The 21,981-nt window shown below is 44.5% G+C and overlaps 1 protein-coding gene across 1 annotated transcript; it reads left to right on the top strand.

Moving 5' to 3' along the window:
- Positions 1–13,588: 13,588 nt before the first annotated feature.
- Positions 13,589–17,583, top strand: fgf19 (fibroblast growth factor 19). Its single transcript, XM_070898610.1, has 3 exons — positions 13,589–13,912; positions 14,828–14,931; positions 15,585–17,583. The coding sequence occupies exons 1-3, from the start codon at positions 13,645–13,647 to the stop codon at positions 15,882–15,884; spliced, it is 672 nt and encodes a 223-aa protein (XP_070754711.1). The 5' UTR covers positions 13,589–13,644; the 3' UTR covers positions 15,885–17,583.
- Positions 17,584–21,981: the final 4,398 nt, after the last annotated feature.

Raw genomic sequence — 21,981 nt, forward strand, 5'->3', positions numbered from 1 at the left:
AAAGCTGCTGTAAATGTTACATCACCACATTTCACAAAAGCGACAGCCGAGAAATTGGAGTTGCGTCAGAAATTGGCACGAAAGGGGCGCTGCAAATGGAAGGCGTGCCCGAAGGTATTGATTCGAGGCTCGTTAGAAATTGGGGCTCCACCCCATAAAACCGATGAGCTGTGGACACCAATCGGGGCCTGATGAAATTCGGCCAGCTCCAATGCCAAGCTGGCCTGCAGTTAGTTCCTGGAGGAGGCAAACCGGAGACAGGGGTAGGGGGTGTTGAGGGGGGGGGAAGGGGGTGGAAGGTGTGCTGTGGGTGAGTCCAGGCTGGCAGCGTTTGCAGTATTCTTGTGGGGTCAAGAGGAGACCACCGCTCCTCCTCGCTCCACAGAAACAAAAGTATAAAAGGTGACTTACCTTTTTGTGGGTGGCCTCCAGTGGTCCCTTTAATGACCACTGCTTCGGCCGCCATAGACACGGAAAAAACTGAATGGTGCAAGCTCTGCCCAGTTGGTGATGAATTTTGAGTGGGGTTCTAACACAGGCGTTAGCTCTGGTGCATGAGATGATGTCCAACATTTCCTTCAAGGTGGTCTTCGAAATGGAAAAATATGGAAGAGATTAGATTTCACAAGTGTATGCATCACCTCAACTAAATGGGCAACATGCTGTAGCAACTTGGTCCCACAGCTTTGTAGAGCATTTGCCAATGTACTTATATCCATCTGCATGTGGTTGAAATATTTCCCACATTACCACAGTTGCTATGTCACAGTGGTTAGGTGATGCCACTGAATAGGTTTCTCCACTTTTCTAGTTTAAGGATAGTATGAGATCCTTAAAGAATTTAGGAGTCGAAATTTGGTACCACGTTTTTGAGGCGGTGTCACCGCATGAGTGCTGAGTTTACCGCCAGGCGTTAGGTGTAGACTCCAACTTCCAAATTCAGTTTTTACGGCCAAAGATGAGAGAGCAGCGCTAAAAAGTGACGTTGCATACTCACCCTCGGGCAGGAGCTCAGGAGGCCTACTGAATTTCGCATCAGGAGGCTGCCGCTGGAAAACGGGAAGAAAAGGGAAGAAAGAAAAAACCCTTAAACTTCTCCAACCCACACACACTTCCCCACTGTTACAACTAATGAAAAAAGAAGAAATAAAGAAAGAAAAAAATTTATCTTGCTCTCTGGTTGATTCTGCTGTTTAGCCGCCACCACTTTTTCCAGGCTGTATGGCTGCCTGCCAGTACAGCAGCCATACAAACTAAATATCACGATAGAGGCGCCAAGGAGGCATTTCATGCGTACTGACGTCATGATTTCCCTGGCATTAGCGGCGGGACATAACATTTTAATGCTCTTAAAAAATGACCACTGAATTTTGCGTCAGGTGTGAACAGCACCCAGCGTCACTCCCAACCGCCTAACTCCCCAGTTAACACCTAACACCGCCATTATCAACAGTCGTTAGCAACCGAATTTCAACCCCTTAATGTCTAAAACCTCCCCAAAACACAATGGCCCTGAAATTACTCTGTGGGACACTAACCTATGAACACTTGGCATATGAGTCTGAAATTCCTCTTTCTGTTATTTTAGCAGAGACATCAACGCAATAATTTTATGCCAAAATAAAAATAGCAGAAAAAGGAATTTCAATTGAACACATTCAACATGCATATACCACTGGAGCAACTTACTCTAGCAATAGAATACCCTCTGCTTCCACATGAAATATATTTTTCATTTCCTCCCATGAGACTGACTGGTCCCACAGCTTTGTAGAGCATTTGCCAATGTACTTATATCCATCTGCATGTGGTTGAAATATTTCCCACATTACCACAGTGGCTATGTCACAGTGGTTTGGTGATGCCACTGAATAGGTTTCTCCACTGAATGGTTTTGTCGACCAATATGTCGAGGAACCAACTAGAGAGCTGGCCATCCGAGACTGGGTGCTGTGTAACGAGAGAGGATTAATTAGCAATCTTGTTGTACGAGGCTCCTTGGGGAAGAGTGACCATAATAAGGTAGAATTCTTCATTAAGATGGAGAGTGACACAGTTAATTCAGAGACTAGGCTCCTGAACTTAAAGAAAGGTACTTCGATGGTATGAGACATGAATTGGCTAGGATAGACTGGCGAATGATACTTAAAGGATTGACGGTGGATAGGCAATGGCAGACATTTGAAGATCGCATGGATGAACTTCAACAATTGTACATCCCTGTCTGGCGTAAAAATAAAACAGGGAAGGTGGTTTAACCGTGGCTAACAAGGGAAATTAAGGATAGTGTTGAATCCAAGAAAGAAGCATATAAATTGACCAGAAAAAGCAGCAAACCTGAGGACTGGGAGAAATTTAGAATTCAGCAGAGGAGGACAAAGGGTTTAATTAGGAGGGGGAAAATGGAGAATGAGAGTAAGCTTGCAGGGAACATAAAAAACTGACTGCAAAAGCTTCTATAGATATGTGAAGAGAAAAAGATTGTTTGAAGGCTGCACTTCAGCAAGGACGTGGTTACAGAACTCTGCCAGACCTCGAACCTCAGATCAGGGTGAGGATGGCTCTCTCAATGGCCGTCAAGGTCACCATCGTGCTCAATTTCTATGCCAATGCATCCTTCCAGGGTGTGACAGGAGACATCTCCAACATCTCCCAGTTTGCCATCCCTCGCTCCAACCATGAGGTCACAGATGCTCTGTATAGAAGGAGAAGGGACTACATTTCCTTCCCCATGACCAGAGAGAAGCTGCACGAGCGTGCCAGGATAGTGGGCTTCCCCATGGTGCAAGGTGCCATTGACTGCACTCACGTTCCTTTGTGGGCATCTCATCACAATCCTGAGGTCTTCCATAACTGCAAAGGCTTCCCCTCACTGAATGTGCAGCTGGTGTGCGACCAGACACGCAGAATCCTCACCGTCAATGCCCGCTATCCTGGCAGCAGCCACGATGCCTTCATCCTGCACCAAACCTCTTCCAGCCATCACATCAAGCTCGCGACTGGCTGCTCGGAGACAAGGGCTATCCGCTCTCCATCTGGCTCATGGCTCCCCTCCGCAGCCCCAAAATTCCTGCCCAGCACTTGTACAATGAGAGCCGTGCCGCCCCCGGGAACATCATTGAGCAGACCAACGGAGTGCTGCCTTGACCACTCTGCATAGCCGCATCACCTGAGGAGGAGGAGGAAGACAACGAGGTGGAGGAGGAGGAGCAAGAGTAAGAGGAGGATGATGAGGAGGAGGGGAAGGAGGGGCAGGAGCAGCAACACCAGTGATGGAGGAGGCAGTGAGTCAATCGCGATTCTGCAAGGGCTGTCAGCGACCGTCTTATTGGAGTTCGGTTCCAGTGAATTCCATCCCACATCCCGGTTCCTCGGGACGTCCCCATCACCACATCAGTTTATGCTTCCATTCCAAAGCCTCAAAACTGAAATGAGAGACAACAGTAAAGATGAAACATTCCAACCAAAATTTATTTAAAGCAATGTATTTAATAATCAACCTTGTGCATTTCCTTTTTTCCCTTCATTGCTTTAACTATTCTCGTGCTCCTCCGCAGTGTGTCCCCTGTGGCTGTAGCATAACTGGTGGAAGGCAGCATGCTGTGTGACAGGGCCAGAGATTACAGATGGCCTTGTAGGATGCCCTCGACCAGCTCTGGGAGTCCACCATCGTCTGCAGACTGGCAATGATGGGCTCCATGGTGTGTGCAGAGTTCTGTACAATGCTGGAGGTAGACTCCTGCATGCTCCATACCACTGCCGAGAGGCTCTCGGGCACACTTGCTATTGCAAGAGTGCATGGCCATCACCCTTTGTGTGAATGCCTTCCCATCGAAGTCCTCATCTGAGACCTGTGGAGCAAAACTCGCGCGCGAACTCGCCCTCCGAGGAGATGGTTCCAGAGGTTCTCTTTGCCCTTGGCCTTGCTGCAGCCCACTAGGCCTTGGTGCATCACCCAGTGCAGACCCCTGTACTAACCTAACCTCTAAGGAATGCGTAGTGCCAGTATCTGAGCTGGTGCCTGCGGGTGAGAGAAGCAATGCCACAGTGCTCGGTTCCTCCTGCTTCTGCTCTTTCTCCTCTTCCTCTTCCTCCAGACTCTGTTGGGGGAGCTCAGATGTAGGTTCCACAGCTGCTGGCTGGTTATTTTAAATGGCACAAGACTCCCATTAAGGAGAGGGCAGTGGGGCAGGAATGGAGCAAGGAATGCAGACTGTCTCAGGAGCCTTCTTAAGTCACGCCTCCTTTGTTTTCATAGGTTTGGCGCATGGTTCATTTTTGCCACAAGTGACTAGGTGCAGATTGTTTTTTTATTGAGTTTTCCTCCTTTGATGTGCAATAAGATAACATAAGAACATAGGAATTAGGAGAGGAGTAGGCCATCTGACCCCTCGAGCCTGATCCGCCATTCAATAAGATCATGGCTGATCTGATCTTGGCCTCAACTCTACCTTCCTGCCTGTTCCCCATAACACTTGACTCCCTTATCGCTCAAAAATCGATCTATCTCCATCTTAAATATATTCAATGACCCAGCCTCCACAGCTCTCTGGGCCAGAGAATTCCAAAGATTCACAACCCTCAGAGAGAAGAAATTTCTCCTCATTTCCACTTTAAATGGGCGACCCCTTATTCTATATTTAACAAAATTCCACCACTAACGGATAGTCATTCAGATTGATCTCCTGAGATTTTCTATGTGAGAGGAAAACAAAGCTCGTTATTGCTGACAAATTGCTTTTGAAGAGCGCTTTTAACTCTTGCTCAGGGTGAAGGGGGCAGCGCAACAATGGAAAGTGTTTGCTGTAGCCTCTAGTACCTGTTGAAGGGAGTCTTTATCTTAATTGATGTTAATGGTGCCGCATGCAGTTCTTGCCCTGGAGCAGATGTGGATCACAAAGCAGCAAGGTTCTCAAGTGGACCTTGGATTGTGCATCACAAACAAATTACTTTCAATCACTCCTGCATAGATAACAACAGTCACCCAGACAATCAAACGGAACTAATGATGTCATGTAGGTCCTGCTAATAGTCTATGGGTAGTCAGCTGTTATAAATGCCAGTACATTAACCCTTAAGAACATTTCTAAAATGGACAGCAAGCACATCAGCCTGAAAATTACCATTGACGATATCAGCAGATGTTGTCAGCTTAACGTGTTCATATCGCATTCCTTTGTCAGCTATTTTACATTTGTGCTTCCATTTTAAACCAATTAATGTCTCTATTAAAGTAGCAAAGAATGTCATACAATTGTGTTTAGGTGTTCCCTGCTAATATCAGCATAGCAATATCTCGACTATAATGTTATACATTGACTGGAATATATGTATGATACAGCATTTCAGAAAGTAGTCTAACTCACGGCGGGGGAGAGCGCGGGGGCAATAAACCTGGTTGAAAGTACATTCTGGCTACAAAACTACATCCAAATCAACTTATTGACCCTTCTGGTTGTCACAATGTTTAATACAAATATATGAAAAATGACAGGCAGGAAAAGACCTTCTAGTCCATCCAGCCTGTCCCATATGGTTAAATAATCAAATATATTTCCACTAAATCTACTCCTCCAACCCCAAACACTCTGAGATCTCTATGCTTCTCCAATTCTGGCCTCTTGCGCATCCATGAATTCTTTCACTCCACCATTTTCAATCGTGCATTCAGCTGCCTGGGCACTAAGCTTTGGAATTCTCTCCCTAAAACTCTCTGCTGCTCTCTCCTCCTTTAAGACGCTCCTTAAAACCTAGCTCTTTGACCAAGCTTTTGGTCACCTACCCAAATATCTCCTTATGTGGCTCGGTGTCAAATTTTGTTGATATCTCTCTTGGGAAGAATTACTACATTAAAGCTGCTATATGAAGGCAAGTTGTTGTAAATGCATGAAATTTTGATTTCACTAGCAAATCGTCACTGAATTTTATCAAATGTAAATGCTTTGTGGCAATTCTTCTCAGTGAGATATTACTATGCCTTCGTCAATGTGGAGTGAAGATTCAGAGCAACGTGTGTGGCAAAAAAAAACACTTTGATGTTTGCAGAACCTGTATCTGCAATATGTGCATGTGTTCATACCCTCTACAGGCATTTATGAGGCTTTGTTTCTGTTAGCTGATTTAATGGTGGTTTAATCCAGGCCTATCTAACAGTTGATGTTCCGTGAAGATAGGCAAACTTCAAAGTAAACACCAAAGACGTTGCTCAGACACTAAAATACCTCTATAAAATTACGTCAGTAAATTTATTGTTGATATATAATATTGAGTCATATACGCACTTAATAGAAGAATAACTTCAAGCAAACAAATGCATGCAGTATTTAAGCATAAGAAAAAAAAATAGGACTGCTCACCATTATCTGTAAACTTAACAACTTCTCGTCTATGTTCCTTCATGGTTATTCCTAATCAATATTAGTCTTATATTAACTAAATTATCTTTACTATTGAAAATAATAGATTGTATGAGACTTCTGACCAATCAGATGTGTTGGTGGTGAAACAGTTGACAGGTACATCGAACATAACATATGTTTTAGCTTCTCTTTGCTCTGTACAGTGACTGAAGTTGCAGAGTATCGGCTAACATCAACTTTGCTTTTAAAAATAATAAGTATATTCTTCTTTGCGCTTTGAAGTGAGGGGAAGGCCTTTTCTATCTCTGTCTTTGTGCAAGAAACAACATTGAAAAAGTTTACAGCAGCATTCGGATATCCTTTCATTCATCTTGAGTGAAGCCTCTCGTCTTTCACCTGTCAGCTGACCGCTCACAGTTCCAGCACATAATGGGAGAGAGTCTTGGAGATTAGGTACCACACAGAGGGAAATATTCTCACCTGCTACTATAAACCAGATTATAGGTAAAAATAAAGAAGGGTTCTGTGGACTGAGAAGCATTGCAGAAACCCACAACAAGCTTATTTTTAATAATGTTCCAAACCTTTCATTATTCTACATCAAAACTGTTGCCACAAAGCCATCAATTAAAATAAACTTGGAAAAGTTATTAAAGTTAAATAAATCACACATTTCAATGGTCTAATGGTCTAATAATCTCAAAAGCTGTAAACTTATCTAAGGTCTTAGCACTGGAGATCTCCATTTTAGTGCTTGGCGACATCTGTCATAGTGGTTCCTAGAATGCCCAACACTCTAAGTACATGGCTTCTTCGTGATTGCGGCCTAATTCACTCTGAGTGAACAAACAGATAGAACAACACTGTGTAACCCTGTTTATCTTTTTATTAATGTTCTGAAGTAACCTTTGGGACTTGAACTCTTACAATCCAGTCATGAGCCTGGCTCAATGTAGCCTCATTGTAAAACCCGCTTAGCTTCCCATTCTGGTCTTTTACTGCTGTACACCCTTGCTTTCAAATAGTCTTTAATTGATCAACAATGACTCCTTAGTTGGTCAATCTGATTAGGGATCAGTGCAAATCTCACGTTTTCATTATGTTTGACTGAAAGCCTATTAGATTGCGTATTATACTAAAGCTTGTCAAGTCGAATCATCTTTAGCTGCTGGTGACAAATTCATACAACAGACCATTACCTGCCGGTGGTTGACCCCAGGCTGCTGATAGTGTGTTATCTTTGATAGTGTGTTAACAAGCATGTGTGCAGGTGGCTCCAAAGGGGATTGATGTGGATGGGGACACTGATCACAAACCTAATGCCCTTTGCTGTTGTGAAACTTCCAAGAAAACACATTTAAAAAACCCAATGCCTGTCCAGCTGTCAATAGCTTCACATCAGAAATGCCACCCCATCCACACTGATTTCCACAATAGTGGCATGATGCTTGCATTTAATGAAAGCTACGAGTTGTACAAAAGGTTAATTAGGAGCACTGCTTCCCTTCAGGCAGTGCCCTGAATGGCAATAAGCCGTGACCTACTAAGTAGTTGAAAAGAGTTAAATGCTTTTATTTAAATTTCATCGACCAACAACATACCATTAGAATATTATCCACAATCCACTAACTTTACTAAAATAAATAAAAATGTAAACTGCCATGAATCTACTCAAGAATCACGAATCATTGCCTATATCTTTGCTGTTTTATGATTTTCTGAACGTTAATAATGGATTAGATAGGTGGGTACTTAATAATGAGTTGGATATGTGAATAATTAATAATGGATTGCATGCTTGGATAATTAATAATAGGTTAGATACATGGATAATTAATAGTGAACTAGATGTGTGTAAACCAGCAATCTCTTATTATACTTCAATCGTAGACCTTGAGCATTTTAGCCTGTAAAAGAAAGAAAAATTTGCATTTATATAGCACCTTTCAGGACCACCGGACATCTCAAAGCACTTTACAGCCAATTAAGTACTTTTGGAGTGTAGTCACTGTTGTAATGTGGGAAACACGGCAGCCAACATGCGCACAGCAAGTTCCCACAAACAGCAATGTGATAATGACCAGATAATCTGTTTTTGTTATGGTGATTGAGGGATAAATATTGGCCAGGACACCGGGTCACCTGCTCTACTTCAAAATAGTGCCATGGGATTTTTTATAAACACCTTTTACGAGGGCAGACGGGGCCTCGGTTTAACGATCCAAAAGACAGCACCTCTGACAGTGAAGCACTCCCTCAGCAATGCACTGGAGTGTCAGCCTAGATTTATGTGCTCAAGTCCCTGGAGTGCGACTTGAAACCACAACTTTCTGATTCAGAGGCAAGTGTGCTACCCACTGAACCACAGCTGACACTGTAGACTGTGGATTCACTGGTACAGAAATTGTACATCCTAATCCAAGTTCTCCATTGCATTCATTCCTGTAACTGAATAGCTTGATGTTAACTCCTTTTAAAGTAGCGACCCTTTTGGCTATATTAACCATTTTATCACATTCACAGCCTAGATTACTCAGGATGTCAGTGATGTTGGCCATATTTATTGCCCATTCCTAATTGTTCTGAGAAGATGGTGGATGCTAGACCACTTTAAAGTGCATTAGAAGTCAGTCACTTAAGCGTGGACAGAAATCACAAGCAAGCCAAATCAGATAAAGGAGCCGCAGATTCGCTTCCCTTAAGGACTTTACTGAACCAGTTGGGATTTTACAACAATCCAACAACTTTCATAATTATTCTTGTTGGTGCTAGCCCACAATTATTAGATCTGCTAAATATAATGTCATAACTCTCGAGCCTGTGATATAAAGTTAAGACTTCCAAGTAGCTAGTTTAGCACCATAAGCACTACACTAAGGTACTTGTGCTAGTATGGAATATGACTTCTGGCATATTGACCAGAAACTTAACTGGACCAGCTACATAAATACTGTGGCAACAAAAGCAGGCCAGAGGTTCGATATTCTGTGGTGAATGTCTCACCTCCTGACTCCCCAAAGCCTTTCCACCATGTACTAGGCATGTCAGGAGTGTGATGGAATACTCTCCACTTGCCTGGATGAGTGCAGCTCTAATAGCACTCAAGAAGCCCGACATCATCCAGGACAAAGCAGCCCACTTGATTGGAATCCCAACCACCATCATCACTGAGGTACTGTGGCTGCAGTATGTACCACCTACAAGATGCACTACAGCAACTCGCCAAGGCTTCTTCAGTAGGACCTCCCAAACCCACGACCTCTACCACCTAGAAGGACAAGGGCAGTAGGCACATGGGAACACCACCATCTGCAAGTTCCCCTCCAAGTCACACACTATCCTGACTTGGAAATATATCGCCGTTCTTTCATCAAGCTGTCTAAGCAGCCAATCACAATGCAGAATTCTCAAAGACTGGGGAGCAGGAAATAAGAACCTGCTTTTATCCCGACTTTTAAAAAATGTTACAGAGAACAAAACAAAGATTGGAGCCTTCATATGGGGATAAGATAGAACCTAAAATAATCATGAACAAACTTTTTTAAAATATTAAAATTTTTAAAGTTTAAAAAAAATTGTCGTTGGGAAATTTGACACTTCACAAAATTAAAATGAGTGTTTCAGAACCATAAAATTTGTTTAACAGTCAATACTTTGTTAAAACCCCAGTTACACCTATTCCAACAATGCTTAACATTTAATGGGGTATTTAACAGCGATATTGCTATGGAAAAGGCCAGCAAGTTTTCTTCAGTTTCACTGATTTCCCTGATTGCCGGCAATGGGGAAGGGGTGTGGGGGTGTGGGGACTCCCCTGCACAGCCAGTGTCAGAGCAGTGAATGACTGATCGTGTTTAGATGCACATGCGCTATATCCTGAAGTTGCGGTCAGTTTCAAAGGGGTAATAACAGCGAATACTGTTCGTTCGCCGTTTTTACCCACCGCAAATTATGGCCCGTTAACTATAACATTATTTGCTTGAATTTTTCCCCACAAGTATTGTATTCCAAGGGAATCATTATAACTGATTATAACTGGTAACTTGTTCCCACGCAGCACCATGGTGGGTGAAATAATTCAGAAATGAAAATTTATTACGAAATTGATTGTGATGAATTGATAATTGATTGTCCATCTCTATAAACAATTTAGTAATTTATATTTATTTCTAAATGAGTTCATCTGTTGTGGTATTACTCACTCACCAAAATAAAAAAGGCCCTGAGAATCTTCAGGCCTTCATCCTGGTAGCTATATTGTCATCACGCTCACCAGTACTGACCCCACCGCATTTTGTTTGATTATTGGGAGACCGTGGAGTTGCTGGGCCCACTGCCATTATGGGTGTACCTCAGGCATCCGCTTGCTCCAGCCTGTCAGGAACCAGCTATCTGGGGGGGGGGGGGGCGGAAGGGGTGCCCAGCCCCTACAAAATTCACCCATGTTCGGAGGCCCAGGCCACTTCCCTGGCCTGGACGCCCACCCAGGTGCAGAAGATGCAGAGAAAGAAGGAGATTCAACATCTTACATCCAAGGCTATAGTATTGCACGACTTATTCATCAGACATATGTTCCAAAATCATATTTTCTTATTTACAGCAGTGATTCATTCACAGTTGTTCTCTGAAGAAGATGCCATCGCATTAACTGAGGCGGGAAATGAAGGTGATGAAGAAGATGCAAAGAAAGAAGACTCAACATCTTACTTCCAAGTGCAAATTAGATGTATGTTTTGATGCATAAAGTTTACAAGTGCTGTTGAGCAAAAGTTGTCTAATATCAACATGCTATCATATTAAACGGATATCATGCAGAGCCATGCATCCTAGGCAGTACTTGTCCAAAATATCAATGAAGTCTACCCGATTATCAATGAACTCTTCTGGATCCAGAAGCAGTGGGGGATTTACAGGAAATTTGTTCGTGATAGGCAGGTCGCTGGAGAGAAGATCACAAGAACCAAGAAGGTTATGCTTGAACTGTATAAAACATTAGTTAGGCCTCAGCTGGAGTACTGCGTGCGGTTCTGGTCACCACATTACAGGAAAGATGTGATTGCACTAGAGACGGTACAGAGGAGATTTACGCGGATGTTGCCTGGACTGGAGAATTTTAGCTATGAGGAAAGATTGGATAGGCTGGGGTTGTTTTCTTTGGAACAGAGGAGACTGAGGAGAGACCTTATTGAGGTGTATAAAATTATGAGGGGCATAGATAGAGTGGATAGGAAGGACCTTTAAAGTAATTGGTAAGAGGTTTAGAGGGGATTTGAGGGGAAAAATTTTCATCCAGTGGGTGGTGGGGGTCTGAAATAGTGGTAGAGAAGAAACCCTCACCCCATTTAAAGAGTACAGTACTTGGATATGCAGTTGTAGTGCTTTAACCTACAGGGCTACAGATGAAGAGCTGGTAAGTGGGATTAGGCTGAATAGCTCTTTGTTGGCCGGCGCGGATACGATGGGCCGAAATGGCCTCCTTTCGTGCTGTAAATTTCTATGATTCTATGAGGTAGACTTAGCCTGCTGCTGGTGGGAAATGCATCGGCCTTCAAAAGCATTAATATATGTGGAGAGAGAAATATCAACTATGCCCAGGCAGACCCGATCGTCAAGAAGTGAGCAAAGGCCTGGGGAGGGAAGGAGGCCAATGATGGATGCAGGAGGCAGGACTCGGGAGGGAATCCGAGGGAAAAGTACTGAGTGGGCAAGTGGGAGGCACAGATTTCGGAGACAGATGCACAGAGTGGTCAAGCGGAAGGAAAGTGGGAAATCAATGGCATTGAGTGAACAAGATGATCTATGTAAACAGAGAAGGCTGCCAGCAAGATAAAAGAGACTCCAACAAAAGAGACAGAGGCTAAGAAAATCAAAACAAAGAGGGAGAAAAGCAAAGAGACTAAGAATCAAAGAGAAGAGACAAAAATCAAAGAGGAACACAGAAGAATCAAAGGCAACTGAGAGACAAGGAAAGAGAAGAAACAGTGAGCTTAAGCCGTATAATATGACTTGCTTTTCTTTTACACTGCTTGTATTCACTGGTGTGGGTTTTTTTTTGTACACACACAATTTGCACAAAAATCTCAGTTTAATGTCTGCCATAATTTCCTTTGTGTCTTCAGTCCGTGAGAACAATGGAATATATATGAAATGGATCCTCCCAAAATAGAAGAAAGTTACGGGGTGGAGGGAGTGAAGAAACAATTTCGTCTCCAGGAAAAGCCTGATCAGAATCTATCAACATTGCTCCACACAATATAATGGGAAAACGGCATAACCAGGAGGTCGTTGCCTCTTAACCTATGCATCTCTCACCACTTTGTCAGAAGCTCTTCCATTGACTGGACTGGGTCTGTCTGTTGTGACACAGCGCCCTCAGCAGGCGTGTGTTGAGAAATCTGAGTCTGACACAATGCCCAGTCTGTGTGTGGGTCTTATTCTCCACAAAGTACAATTATTTACGAACGAAATCGGAAAGAATTTACAATTTCTTTCTGGATCATTTTGTGTTCGTATTTGGAAAAAAATAAATAAATAAAACGGTGTTGCATCGAATTGATCGTTTTTCTTTCCCACATTACAACAGTCACTACACTCCAAAAGTACTTCATTGGCAGTAAAGCGCTTTGAGACGTCCGGCGGTCGTGAAAGGCGCTATATAAATCCAAGTCTGTCCTTCCTTTCTTTCTACTAAATCTGTGTGTCCTCCCGTATAGAAATTAAACTTACACCGTGTTTTCTTGTCCAATAGTAACCTCACGAAATCCACTCGTTATCCTGAAAGGTTGGGATTATTATACTATTTTTCTAACGCACACGCCTCACAAAATAGTATCACACAAACTCTTGATTATTGTAATGGGTTCTGTCAATTTTTTTAATTCTCTGCCGCATATGCCGAGATAAATTGGGATTTTGCTGAAATGTGCCCCAGGTCGCTCCCTTTAATACCGTTACTTTATTTAATATAAACCATAGTGCAGGTGTTTGCAATGTTTTTTAAAAAGTTGCTCAAGGTTGGGATATCCCTGGCACTCTATGATGCAATGTAGAAGGACACTTGCGTGGGCGGGCGTTTAAAAAAAAATACTATTGTGACTGAAGTTTCAAATAATTCTTTTGGGAGCAGGCGTATCGATTTTACTGATAACGATTTGAACCTTTAAAAGGCCGAGTGCTAGGTCTGTAATCAGAGCATTAGAGGAGAGAGAGAGAGAGAGAGAGAGATCAGAGGACCCTGGTTTTGCCTCACTCCACACTGGAAGTCTCTTGTCTGGAGCCGCCGGAGATGTCCTCCGACCCGCTGGACCGTTGCAAGATGTGGACGGCTGTGAGCAGACTGTGCTTCGCTTTGCTGCTGACTGAGCTGCCCTTTGCCATGGTGGGCCATTCGATGCCCGCGCCAGACGCCGGCCCGCATGTGAACTCCGGCTGGGATCAAACCGTGAGGTTCATGCACTTGTACACTAGACAGGGCAAAGGCAACTTTCTCAGCTACCATCTGCAGATCAATGAGGATGGCACGGTGGACGGTAGCAGCGAACGGAGCTCACATAGTAAGTATAAATATACTCCATTCAAGGACAGGTAGCTTTCAACCCAGGGAGAGCTATCTATTGGAATATCACAGGGAGGAGGTGTTATTTGGTGTTACATGACTGGGGGAGAGGGAATACTAAGATTGCAACCTCTCCAATGTTAGAAATCTGTTCTTCAGGAAGCCAGGGCTGTGGTTTGGTTAGCGAATTGATGTGGATCACACACACAGGCAGCTGCAGTCAGGTATTTACAAAATGCAGCGGCCGCACGTGACGATTTGTTTTATTTTTTTAATGACAACTTCCAAGGTTTTAAGTGTGAAAGGGGGAGGGAGGGGAGGAGAGAGAGAGAGAGAGAGAGAGAGACAGAGAGCGGCGTGGAGATTAGCAACGGGATTGGCTTCCTGAGTGCAATGTGTTCAAAAGGTGATTTGTTGTTCATTGGGCTAAATTGCTCCTTAATTTCACTGTAAAGGGCGGGACCACAGTAATTGTGTATGTGTTCCCAAGTTTTAATGATGCTATATGCTATTGTATGCTGGGGAGCGGAGGAAGGCAAGATGATCACAGAACTGCTTAATTTTCCCCTCAGATCCTGTAAAATCAGAAAGTTATTTCCTATCGATTCTTTATAATATTGATATGTTAAAAAAAAACACAAGTTTATCCCCCCACCAACCAGGTCGGAATATGATAGCGAATGGTTTAGCTTCAGAGTTTTACATTTCGAATTAGTAAACAAAAAGCTTAAACGAACGCCCCGCTGATACTGTTTAGAAATAAATAATCAATTTTAGGGCGGGAATACAGAGCAAATCGCGATCAAAATCACTGAGACCAGAGCTTCGGAAGCTGCAGGAGTAAATGTATTTTTTTAAATGAACTTGCAGCGAGTGTTGCACCCTGTGCTGACCTGTTGTGTTTGTGTTCCAGGTCTTCTTGAGATCAGGGCGGTGGCCCCTGGAGTGGTGGCGATCAAAGGCTATCGCAGCGGCCGCTATCTGTGCATGGAAAGCGACGGCAGGCTGCTGGGCTCGGTAAGACCTCTATCTCAGCTTCCTTCTATCTAACCATTAAAAAACAATGCTGCAAATTCACCTACACCGCACTGAGATAAGCAATTGCAGTGCGGGTGTTTTTTCTGTGTGTGGGGTTGTGGGGGAAGGTTGTCGCTCACTTTGACAATTGCCTAATAGTCTGGAGCAATGGCTCCTTATCTGAGCATCCTCGCACTAGCATGCAAGTCTATTGCGGGTTACTGACCTCTGGGTTCAATGACCTGCCACATGGCAGCCCACGGGCGCCAGTTTTGTCAGCTGCCAGTGGGGAATAAGTGAAAACACTTTGGTTGATCACTCTCTCTATCCCCCCCCCCCCCTCTATTTTGGAACCTCAGCTGTGGCTTAGTGGGTAGCACTCTCGCCTTTGAGTCAGAACGTTGTGGGTTCAAGTCCCACTTTCCAGGGACTTGAATACAAAAAAAAAATCTAGGCTGACACTCCGGTGCAGTTTGTCTAGTCATTATTACTTTGCTGTTTGTGGGAGCTTGCTTGCGAGCAAGTTGGCTGCTGTGTTTCCCACATTACAACAGTGATTACACCAAAAGTACTTCATTGGTTGTAAAGTGCTGTGAGACATCTGGTGGTCATGACCGGCGCTATATAAATCCAAGTCTTTTTATTTTTTTTAGCTCTCCTACAATGAAGGTGACTGTTCATTTAAAGAGCGCTTTCTGGCTGGCACCTACAACATGTACTGGTCGGAGAGGCACGGGGCTGCCGTGTCCTTAAGCAGCAGGAGACAGCGAGCCCACACAAGGGGTCGGGCATTCCCTCCTCTCTCTCAGTTTCTGCCCATACGGAACACGCTCCCTCTGCTGTCGGTCCCCGTCGACGATTCCAGCCAAACTTCTGAACTCGACTCGATCCCGTCTTCAGTCATTCAGACCAACAGCATGGACCCTCTGGATTTCACATATGAAGCCACATGAAGATGTTTTCTTCGACCCACGATTGCATTGCACCTTTTGACATTAAATCTCTGACAGTCTGCTGCTTTGGTACCTTGCTCTGCACTCCATCTGAAGAGGTATTACTGTGTCTTGACTATGAAGAGCCTGTGGGCCACTTTCAAGCTTTTAAACCAGGTAACTCTGGTGTCTGAGCCCTTCATTTTAGAAGGAATTCTTACTATGAATGTCTGACTCCAATAAAAGTGAAGTACTGAATGAGTGCATGTACCAACAGCATTGGGGCTTGCAATGTAATAGACACTTTTAAAGTGCACCTCTGCTGGGGAAAGGGCTGGAGGGTGCAGTGTAAACACTCATCGTAAGATTAGGGATGAAGGGTGCAGCGTAAGCCTCCATAGTAAGATCGGGGATGAAGTCTGCTGTTTCAAACTCCTGGACTGGGAAGAGGGACTGTAGGTTCAGTTTAAACCATCTCCTATAAGAGGGGATAGAGGGTGCAATTTAAACCATCTCTTCTATGAGAATGTGTAGTTTAGACCCTATATCCGAGGAGCAGGGATAGAAGGCACAAATTGAAACCTCTACACCCTAGGAGGAAGAATAGGTGAAATTTAAACTGCCTCTGCCAGATGGTGAGTGCAGTTTAACCTGCATCTTGCACGCAAGGAGATGGAGAGTGCAGTTTGAATCCCTTGCTTAGTTTAAAATTACCCTTCTGAGGAAAGATAGTGGGGAGGAATTGTGCAGTTCAAATTTACCGTTGAGAGAGGGGCTTAAAGGTTGCAATTTAAGTCCCATCCCTGGGATAAGTGAAACAACTTTGGAAACAAAAACCTCAAACTGGAACTGTAACATTAAATATGCGTAAAATATCTGATGTAAAATATACGAGTTTGTCCTGTTGAATCTGAAGAGTTTGGCATGAAAGAAATAGATTGTGAATTCACCCAAATAAGCACTTGACCATTAATAAGGTATTTATAATTAACTTATTGAATACATTGTTTCTTTCTATTTTGTTACTATATTTATGTACATATATTTATACATTTCCAGTTTTGTGTGATTTAGTTAAGTGTGCTCATAGAGGGCTAAAGTTGCTCAGAGTGACCTGCTGCAAGCCGTTTGGCCCCTCTACTTCATCCGTTGAAGATGACGTGGGCACAGTTGATGCCTCAACTGGTGCGGAGCAGCACGGTTGAGGCTCATCATCCTCCTCACCTATAGCAAGCGGGGTGATGTTCCAGGTTCCGACATTGCGCCTGGGGAGCTGGAAAACATAATTGAGGTTAGTAAAAGAGAAGGGGAGGCATGAGAATGTTAATGCTGCGCAGACATATCTCCAGTCGTCTTGGTTAATGCTTACCACTGGATAAAGGCCTAGCTCTGTCAAGCCCGTGTGGTGGCTGGTGTGCAACGGTCACCACATGTTTAAAAAAGATTCACGTACAGGCATCTTCCACCCCCTCAATTGGAGTTCAGGACTGGAACATCGGGTCCTTCATCGAAACACCTGTGAACTTGTGGAAGCAAGTCATCCTCGTTCGAGGGACCGCCTATGATAAGTTGTATATTTTTGCTTGAATGATAAATAAAAGCAAACAATTCACTTGCAGTTACATGTGAAGGTTTGACGAGTCTGTTCTTAATGACACACTTAATGGATACTTTTAATAGCCAAGTGATTGCTGGTGTCAGCTGATGGAATCAATCTGCCATTTCCTCCATAGGTTTCATTTTATACTTCCATATTGTGACTACACAATAAGAAATTATGTATGTTTTTTTGAATTAAAATAAAATGTACATAACATTTTATAACAAATGTACATTCCTTTATTTATATCCCTTTATAAAATATATATACATCTACAATATCACTGCAGTACATTCTATCTACAGGAACTTGCCAAAGCTTCTTCGCGAGCATCTTATAAACCCACGGCCACCACCACCTAGAAGGGCAGCAGGTGCATGGAAACACCAACACCTCCCAAGTTCCCCTCCAAGTCACACACCATCCCAACTTGGATGTATAACGACGCTCCCTCATCGTCGCTGGGTCAAAATCCTGGCAGTCACTACCTAATAGCATGGTGGGAGCACCTTCAACATGCAAATTGCAGTGGTTCAAGAAGGTGGCTCACCATCACCTTCTCAAGGACAACTAGTCATTGGCAATAAATGCTGGCCTAGCTAGCGAGGCCTATTTCATAGAATCATAGAATAGTTACAGCACAATAGGAGACCATTCGTCCTGTCAAGCACATACCGGCTCTCTGCAGGAGCAATTCATCTAGTCCCACATCCCCGCCCTTTCCCCGTAGCCCTGCTATTTCTTTTCCTTCAGATCCTTATCCAATTCCCTTTTGAAAGCCACTATTGAATCTGCCTCCACCACCCTTTGAGGCAGTGCATTCCAGATCATAACCACTAGCTGTATAAAAAAAGTTTTTTCTTATGTTGCCTTTGGTTCTTCTGCCAATCACCATTTGTGTCCTCTGGTTCTTGACCCTTCAGGCAATGGGAAGAGTTTCTCTCTATCTACTCTGTCTAGACTCATGATTTTGAACACCTCTATCAAGTCTCCTCTCAACCTTCTCTGCTTTAAGAAGAACAATCCCAGCTTTTCCATGTATCTGAAGTCCCTCATTCCTGGAACCATTCTTGTAAATCTTTTCTGCACCCTCTCTAAGGCCTTCACATCCTTCCTAAAGTGCAGAGCCCAGAATTGGACACAATACTTCAGTTGTGGCCGAACCAGTGTTTTATAAAGGTTCATTATAACTTCCTTGCTTTTGTACTCTATCCCAAGAAGGAATAAAAAAAATAGATATAGTTATCGTTAAACATAGCACAGGTAATACCTTTTCTGCTATACATCTTTCTCGGTTTCTACCTTTTATTCTTTCCCATCGGCAGTTCTCTCCTAAATGGGAGAACAACATAATAAACAGGCTCACACCAGCGGTAAAATTCATAACAGTTCTGATCTTGTTTCTAAACACTGAATAAACTACGTGCTTATTAATAGTGATTGCTGCCGTCATACCATTTTGTAGCTCTGCAGGTGCCAGTTTGATTGGTCTTTGCTCTAGAGCGCTACATGTAAGTGGCAGCACTGAGTTATACTATCCTGCCTTCGCTCCTCAGATCGAACAAAAGCAGAGCACTCCCCTATGCATACCTGCATGCATCTATTACACAATATTTTCCTCTCTTCCGATCTGCTGAGATCCAATTTTCAAGCTCTCCCCTTCAGTATTGCGAGGTGCGTTTGTTTCTGTCCTTGTGCCACTCTCCGTGTCCATGCCATGCATGGTACATGGGTGCGCACTTCCACCCAGCCCTCTTCCCCACCCACACACAATCAACTTGCTTCTGATATATATAAATCATTGGTGTCAGCCGTCACTCAGTAAGTAGATGCCTGGGGCATTTGAATCTCTCCAATCTGGTTTCTGCCCCTGCCGCAGTTTAGAAATGGCTCATCAAAGTCACAAATAACATCCTTTGTGACTGTGACCAAGGTAAACTATCCCTCCTCATCTTTTTCGATCTATCTGCAGCCTTTGACACGGTTGACCACTTCATCCTCCTTCAATACCTCTCCACTGTCGTCCAGTTGGGTGGGACTGCACTCGCCTGATTCCATTCTTATCTATCTAACCGTAGCCAGAAAATCACCTGCAATGGCTTCTCTTCCCACTTCCACATCGTTACCTCTGATGTCCCCCAAGGATCGATCCTTGGCCTCCCTCCTATTTCTCATCTACATGTTGCCTCTCGGCGACATCACCCAAAAACAGTTTCCACATATACGCTGAAGACACCCAGCTCTACCTCACCACCACTTTTCTTGACCCTTCCATGGTCTCTAAATTGTCAGACTGCTTGTCCGACGTCCTGGCAGGGGAGACGGATGCATCGGCGGAGAAGCGCAAGGCTATACTGCTGAACAGGGACATGCTGGCACCCACGAAGGCCAAGGATAAGACATATGATGAGCTGACTGAACTAATTCGCGATCAATTAAAACCAAAAGAGAGCATCCTCATGGCCAGGTACAGATTCTACACTCACCGCAGACCTGAGGGCCAGGAGATTTCAAAATATGCTGACCTCAGGAGACTTGTGACACTGTGTGATTTTGGCATGCATCTCAACGAAGCATTGCGAGACATCTTCGTTATAGGAATTGGCCACGCGGGCTTCCTTCACAAGCTATTATCTGCTGACACCACAGTCAATCTGCAGAAGGCCATCAGCATCAGTCAAGCATTCATGATCTCGACCTGCAGCACCAAGCAAATTATTCATGCTGTGGACTCAAACCCGGCAAGTACTGTAAACAGAATGGTGCCTTTCACAGGCAAGACTGTGGCTCTGCCCGGGGCAGAGAACACAGACCTCAGGGTTCCAGAACTCAGAGTCTGCTGAGGGGTGCTAATCGAGTAGCACCATGCCGACGTTGCGGAGGAAAGCATAGGGCTCACCAGTGTCGGTTTGCTGAGTGCGTTTGCAAAACCTGTAACACGAACGGCCACCTCCAGCGTATGTGTAAAAGAAATACAACTCACCGGGTTTGAGAGGAGTCAGTAGATGACTTTGAATCCAATGGGGAGTATGATAATTTAGCCAGAGAGGCAGCTCAGCCCCAAAAAGAAGTGTATGGAGTGTATACCTGCACCACCGATTGTCTTCCACTGAAGATGGAAGTCAAGATAAATGGTGTTCCAGTCTTCATGGAAGTGAACACAGGAGCAAGCCAGTCAGTGATGAGCGAGGATGCCTTTGAGAGGCTATGGAACAAAAAATGACCCGAGCTGGTGCCAGTACAGGAAAAGTTGTGCACCTACACCAAGGAGCTGATCCCAGTCCTTGGTAGTGCGGATGTAAGTGTAATTCATAATGGCGTGATGCATAAGTTATCTCTGTGGATTGTTGCAGGTGACAGTCCAATGCTACTCGGAAGAAGGTGGATGGGGAAGATCCAGTGGAAATGGGAAGACCTCTTCACTCCAGCAATCGATGTTCCCCATGTTCAGAGGCAGAGCAAAACCTCACCTTCGCTTGGGCCAGGCACCAGAGAACAGACCAGCGCAGCACCTGAGGCACAGATCATCCATCATGACTGTGTGGCAATGATCTGACCAGAATGACCTAAAAGTACCTTGCCGGCTCCAGTGGCAGGACTCCTGGGGAGGAAGATTGAATTTACAGGCACTCTTCCAGCTTTTGTGGCAGAATCGCGGGAGAGAAGGATCAAGGCAGTCGACCTTGAGGACAGAGGCAAGATGGCGTCCCTGCTGCAGCGAGGTGCAGCATGGCTGAAAAAAAAATGGCCGCGGCAATACCACGAGGCGCAACGCTGAGGGACCAACACGTGGTGTCTAACAAAGGATTTGATTGGGGAAAACCCAGCAGGGTTCTCTTAAAGGAGACCTGCAACCAACTGAGCTTAAAGAGACATTGTATGCATGGCAATCAATGTAACAAACCGATTAAAATTGTGAACAAAATGTTGTTGCGAGATGTCGGTACCATTCCTAATGTAAAGAACAAAATGTTGTTGCGAGATGTCGGGAATAGAGTGTCCCCAAAAGTAGCAAGTGATAGAATTCGGGCGGGTAAAGGCGCTGATCCTGATGCCCTGCCCCAGGTGTCCCCACAAGTTATAGGCCAGCGACCTCAGGAGGGTGAAGGCACTGATCCTGATACCTTGCCCCAGGTCTATCCCACGCTGCAGGCACCCGATAGCACTATTCGTCATGGACCTGGAAATGAAAACGGCATCAATACGCGCAGTCAGCCGCCGTGCCCACCAGCTGGGTGGAGACAGCGCAGCCCCCAGACCTAGTCGCTACCTCGGCCATGTCCGGGAATGAAAGGTCAGAACCAACAAGTTCTACAAACGGGACCTGGAACAGCCAGGTTCCCATCAGCGTTAGAGAGCAGGCAGAAGATTCTGCAGCCCTCAACAGAGGACAGGGAGGCCACATACATCTGTGGCTCTGCCCACCACTCGGCAACGGCAAAGGCCCTGAGTCCTGGCAAGATGAACAAACCAAGCCCACCCCTCTAGCAGGGGGTGCAGCGCCTCCATCAGACCACT

The sequence above is a fragment of the Pristiophorus japonicus genome, chromosome 14, assembly GCF_044704955.1.
Source record: "Pristiophorus japonicus isolate sPriJap1 chromosome 14, sPriJap1.hap1, whole genome shotgun sequence".
Classification (NCBI taxonomy): Eukaryota; Metazoa; Chordata; class Chondrichthyes; family Pristiophoridae; genus Pristiophorus; species Pristiophorus japonicus.

Coding starts and splice junctions, on each gene's coding strand:
- fgf19 (XM_070898610.1), top strand. CDS start 13,645: ATGTCCTCCGACCCGCTGGACCGTTGCAAGATGTGGACGGCTGTGAGC. Junction 13,913..14,827: donor CAGCGAACGGAGCTCACATA/GTAAGTATAAAT, acceptor TTTGTGTTCCAG/GTCTTCTTGAGATCAGGGCG. Junction 14,932..15,584: donor ACGGCAGGCTGCTGGGCTCG/GTAAGACCTCTA, acceptor TATTTTTTTTAG/CTCTCCTACAATGAAGGTGA.